The following is a 6000-nucleotide window of genomic DNA, read 5'->3' as shown; positions in this document are numbered from 1 at the left end:
TGAAGCTGGATATAAGATTTTTAATGATGTATGTAAAAAAAGAAAAGCCACCTGTGTTGGAGAGCGTGTTACTTACTGGATGTGAGGTAATCAGAGACACCTGCGGGATAGGCACGTGACTCAGTGACGATTTAGGCTCAGGAAAAAAAAATCAAAACAAAAGCATGTCTTAAAGCAGGGGTAGGGAACCTATGGCTTGGGAGCCACATATGGCTCTTTTTAAGGGTGCATATGGCTCCCCACTAACCTGTGAAGTAAAATATGGAAACCGTGACACTATTTCTACCACCTTTTCTATCATAATTTGTTTTTTTTTTTATGACTCTTCTGTGTGTATGATATCCCTGATACTGATTTATTAGCAACAGCATAACATTGTTGTCAAAATAATTCAGAGACTTTTTGTACTTTAAAAGTGGTTAAATGACATAAAAAAATCAAACATTTTCATGCATTTTACCATTCAAATCTGAGAATGGCTCTCAAGAAATAACATTAGAAAATATCATGTGTTGACTTGGCCCATCTGTTAAATTTTTAAAGTAAATTTGGCCCCCGGGCCCAAAAGTTTGTCCACCCCTGATCTAGACTTCCTTTACGTATTAATAGTGAGAAAATAAAGTGTAGCTGATGAATAAAAAGCAGATAAAGATACATAAAGTTTTATTGTGCATTCCAACACAAGCTGTCACTTAACATTCCATTCAAGTTTCCCATGTATTGAATCATGGCACACAACAGCTTTTTAAGGCTTTTTTGGCCAAGTTTCGTCAAACCTATCCGTAGGGAATCCGCAGCTGTTTTCCCATCGATCCCAGGCCAAAGTGTCAATATGATGGATTATGGGGGGCCATTGAGGTATTGACAAAAACCCCTTCGCCTCTCGTTAAGTACTCCTCTTCCAAATTAATGAACTAAAACACAAGAAGGGCTGCTCGAGGGCTTGGGAAGTTTATATTCTAGGATTTGTATTTACAGGAGCAAACAGAAGATTGCCATTAAGTAAAGAAACAGGTCAGGAAATTTGCCTTTCGAGATTTACTCCGAAAAAAGACAGTTTTATTTTGCCAGTAAATGAAAAAAAAAAAGCAAAAAAACATGATTTCCATCAAACTGTGGTGATCTTCTTGTCCTTGCTGGCCTGTTTAATGGCAGCCTGCTCGCATACGATTTCCTTTAAACGCTGTAAGCGGGTGTTTTGGGTGCTCAGGTCACCTACACCCGTCTGGCTACGATGAAGTAATGATAGGGCGTTGATATACTCTAACTCACTATAACGCACGCCCTGATCCACCACCAAGTTGAGGAGTTCGTCTGCTGTGTTGTAAAGCATCTCGTAGTACTGCCTGAAAAGAAAAAAAACAAATAATTGGACATCTGTCATCATCAATGGCTATAGTATTTATTTTCCAAATACAGTAATCCCTCAAATATCATGGATAATGGACCATGGCCACAAGAAGACAAAGGACTCGGACTAAAACTTCCATTTACCTGTTTTTGGGGAATTTATATCGAGCGGGGAGGAACTATTTTCACTGGGTACAGTCTTTAGAGTATTCACATTTTTATATATTCACATTATATTTAGATACTAATACAGGAATGTGCAAACTATGGCCCGCGGGCCACATACGGACCATTAGGCTTTTTAATTCGGCCCACTGACGTTGTCCAAATTTATGATTTGTTTTACTATTATTTTTTCTCTCTCCCAAGAGTCATTTCACTGCCTTTAAAGTAGAAAATGTGCCAGAATTATGTTGACAAAATTGTTACCCTGATGCTGATCAATAGGATGCATTAAAAACTGGAAGATTAAAGCGAGTCTAGGCGTAATGTCCAGATTTTAGCTCACAGTTTAGCGGAGAGCCATAAGCACCCATCGAAAGAGCCACATGTGGCTCCCGAGCCATATGTTCCCTACCCCTGATATAGACTGATGATGTAAAGATACTCACAGGAATATATTATTTTGTCCTTTGCAAAAAAACAATGACTGCCACTTCACCTATTTGTATTAGTACAGTATATTATAGGCAAACTACGGCCCGCGGGCCAAATACGGCCCATTAGGCTTTATAATCCAGCCCACCGACGTAGTCCAAATCATGTTTTTTTCCCCCAAGATGGCGCTGTCACACGGAAGCCAGTGGCAGTAGCTCTGTCCACTCTTATTTGTTTTTCGTGTTTTTCAGCCCGTCTATCTTTTTTTTAAATTACATTCTAATATTTCTTAATACATTCCTTTTTACTTGACTTTGTACTTCATACTTTTTACTTTAATGATGAGTGATGAGTATGTTAATGCTTTAGTCCTTTTTTTCTGTTTATATTTCATATGTACTGTTAACGGATGCACTTTTTTATATGTATCATATCTTGTGCTGACCCGGCCCATCTGTCAAATTCTTATAGCTGTAATGTTTAATAAATGTACACTTTTTGATAATGTATGTATGTAATTGCATTTCTGTATAGGTGCACAAACATGTATTGTAGTAATAATGGGGGTGATCCTACTTTTTTTTGTTTATCAAAGCCATTTCTGGTCTATATTAACCAGGTTATTCGAGGGATTACTGTAGTGCTTTCTGAGATTTTGAGATTGTCTTACATTAGTAATAATAATAATGGTCACAGTGAACATTATTGGTAATACACACATCTATGTCGGTCTGTTGATGATTTGCGAAGCGCAAGGCACCTGCTTGTGTGTCCCTGAGGTGTCATTTATAAACATTCTAATTAAACAACCCCCACACTGATTATTAAGTCATTACGGGATGTGCGGACGCCGCATAGCTTGTGCGTGAGAAAGAAGCGAGTGATCATAATTCATTCTCAGCCAGAGTATTGAATGAGTGTGTGTGTGTGTGTGTGTGTGTTCGGCCATTATGAGCTGCTTCCGTCAGCAAGTTTCCCGTCACAAATTAGTCAGCCGTCATCCTCTCCATCAGCCGAGACCACCCGTGACCGGACGTTTGGTCTCTGGTCTTTTGGTGACAGAGAGCTTACTGTTGGCACCAGCTCTCAAAATTATATTCATGACAGAGAGTTTAATATCTAATTACTGTAGAAAAGAGTAGATATTTAGATATTAAACTCTCTCTCATGAATATAATTTTGAGAGCTGGTTTCAACAGAACTTAGATATTAAACAGTACTTAGATATTAAACAGTACTTAGATATTAAACAGTACTTAGATATTAAACACTAGTTAGATATTAAACAGTACTTAGATATTAAACAGTACTTAGATATTAAACTCTCTCTCTTAGGTATAAAACTCTCTCTCATGAATATAATTTTGAGAGCTGTTTTCAACAGTACTTATACATTAAACAATACTTAGATATTAAACTTCTCTCTTAGATATTAAACTTCTCTCTTAGATAATGAACTTATCTCTAAGATATTGAACTTTTCTCTTAGATATTAAACTTCTCTCTTCGATATTAAACTTCTCTCTTAGATATTAAACTCTCATGAATATAATTTTGACCGGCGACCAAAAGACCGGCGACCAAACGCCCGAGCACCAAAGCTCCACATCCGACCACCGCCAAATTCCAGGGAAGCAAAATAGTCAGTAAGAGTAAACCCAAAGAAACCTTTTTGACAAGAAGAACTTGCAGCTTGTTTTTCGAAAAAAACAAACAAAACAAAAAACACGAGAGCCTAGCTAAACTGTCACAAGGGCGTAGAGTTGCAAACAGAGAGACACGCCGACAGGGAAACGGTGAGAAGTAGCGTGGAGATAAGAAGAAGAGAGACAAAAAGAAATGGCTGACAGGAGGGGAGGCGGGGTGCTGGTGGAAGTGACAGTGCGCCGCAGCCTAAACGCAAACAGTTTTATCTGTTGACACCCCACTAGCTTCTGACACGCCTGTCAGCTGTACTTATTACCCCGCGCTCTCCACCAGAGCCACCGCGTGCCGCTTTGGCTTGTTCATGGCACGTGCGCCAGCGCGGTCCTTTCCCGACGAAGACAGGTCGGGCCTTCTCGTCACACGGGTGTTAGTGAAGCTGGGAGGCCGACACAGGTCACTGCGCAGAAAATTTAGAAGGCCTAGACAAAAACAGGGTACGCATGCCTAATTTGATCTGCGTGGAATGAATGTTAAAGCTTGTGTGCGCACTAGGGATTCAACTTCGGAATGTAGCGGGTAAAAATATAGAAATGGGGTCACGTACATTATTGTGTACCGTATTTTCACGACTATAAGGCACACTTAAAAGTCTTAAATTTTCTCCAAAATAGACAGTGCGCCTTATAATCCAGTGCGCCTTATATATGGAAAAAACAGAAAACCAAAAACGAAAAACCACCACTGTCGGATATTAAGAAAACACAAACGCCTGAACTGAAACAATACTGTTAAATATGCAGATGCCATCTTAGTTTACAAAATCTTCCATCCTATAGCTCCTCCCCCACTGCAAGATTTTATACAAAAAAATCCAAAACATCAACGATGGCTGGCTCTAGAGGTGACTGTGTAGTGAGTGCTTCATACATGGAAGTCAATAGCAATTACCGTATTTTCCCGACTATAAGGCGCACTCAAAAGTCTTACATTTTCTCTTAAATAGGCAGTGCGCGTTATATATGAAAAAAATGCCATTCATTGAGGGCGCGCCTTATAGTCGTGAAAATACGGTAATGAATTTAGGCGTACTTTCAAAATGGGCACATCATATAAACCAAGGGTTGGGAAACTTTTGACAGAAAGAGACATAGACAATTCATATTTTCAATTGTTATTCATTGAGAGCCATACTCAGAATTTACTAGAAGTAAAAATACATGAAAACTTGTTCATTTTTAGTCATTTAACTACCTTTAAAGTAGAAAAAGTCTCAGAATTATGTTGACAATATTGTTACCCTGATTCTAATTAATGGGGTGCATGCAGAAAGGTTTTATTACTCTACACATAGTGTCCAGATTTTAGCTCACAGTTTAGCGGAGAGCCATAAGCACCCATCAAAAGAGCCACATGTGGCTCCCGAGCCATAGGTTCCCTACGCCTTGATATAGACTGATGATGTAAAGATACCCACAGGAATATATTATTGTGTCCTTTGCAAAATAAACAATGACTGTCACTTCACTTATATGTACTAGTACAGTGTAGTATAGTACAGAAATTGGCAAACTACGGCCCGCAGGCCAAATACGGCCCGTTAGGCTTTTTAATCCGGCCCGCCGACGTAGTCCAAATAATGTTTTTTTTCCCCCAATATGGCGCCGTCACGCGGACGCTAGTGGCAGTAGCTCTGTCCACTCATTTGTTTTTCGTGTTTTACAGCCCCTCAATCTTTTTTTAAATGACATTTTAATGTCTTAGTACATTCCTTTTTACTTGACTTTGTACTTTATACTTTTTACTTTAATGATGAATGATGAGTATGTTAACACTTGAGTCGTTTTTTTCTGTTTATGTTTCATATGTACTGTTAACGGATGCACTTTTTTATATGTATCGTATCATGTGCTGACCCGGCCCATCCGTCAATTTTTCAAGGTCAATGTGGCTCCAAAAGTTTGCCCACCCCTGGGTTAAACGACACTGAAAAGGAAGGGCTTTTTGTTCACGTCACGGGTAAAAGACAGATTTTTAGTCTTACAAAGTAACAAACTTTTACTACGACTACTGTGATTTTGTTTCCTTGTGCGTCTGACCCTTTTAAAAACGTTTCTAGCAGAATCAAATGTCATTTAAACCGCCTATAATGAGTTGCTACGGTGCATTTCCACACCCCGAGCTCAAGAAACACAAACTCATTTAAATAATCGAGAACAGTTGCCAAGGCTAAAAATAACATTCAGATGTGTGAAACAACCGCTAATTATATTGCTCTTAAAAGGCGCGGGCATATGTTGCAGAGACTTAAATAAGCCGAGGAGTATAGGGCGACTCGTTGCCAGGCAACGCACATTCACTTTTAACTTCTCGTGGACAGGACGATGTGGAAAAAAAAATAATAAACAG

The 6000-nt window shown here is 39.0% G+C and overlaps 1 protein-coding gene across 1 annotated transcript in view; it reads right to left on the bottom strand.

Moving 5' to 3' along the window:
- Positions 1-646: 646 nt before the first annotated feature.
- Positions 647-6000, bottom strand: part of exoc4 (exocyst complex component 4) — a 78245-nt gene continuing 72891 nt past the window's right edge. The window contains exon 19 of the mRNA XM_077709513.1: positions 647-1346. Coding sequence (XP_077565639.1) covers positions 1109-1346 — 238 coding nt within the window. The 3' untranslated portion in view covers positions 647-1108. The remainder of the gene's footprint in view (positions 1347-6000) is intronic.

This window comes from Stigmatopora nigra, chromosome 23 (assembly GCF_051989575.1).
Source record: "Stigmatopora nigra isolate UIUO_SnigA chromosome 23, RoL_Snig_1.1, whole genome shotgun sequence".
NCBI lineage: Eukaryota > Metazoa > Chordata > Actinopteri > Syngnathiformes > Syngnathidae > Stigmatopora > Stigmatopora nigra.
The sequence above is the reverse complement of the archived record's forward strand: the minus strand, read 5'-3'. Positions and strand labels throughout refer to the sequence as shown.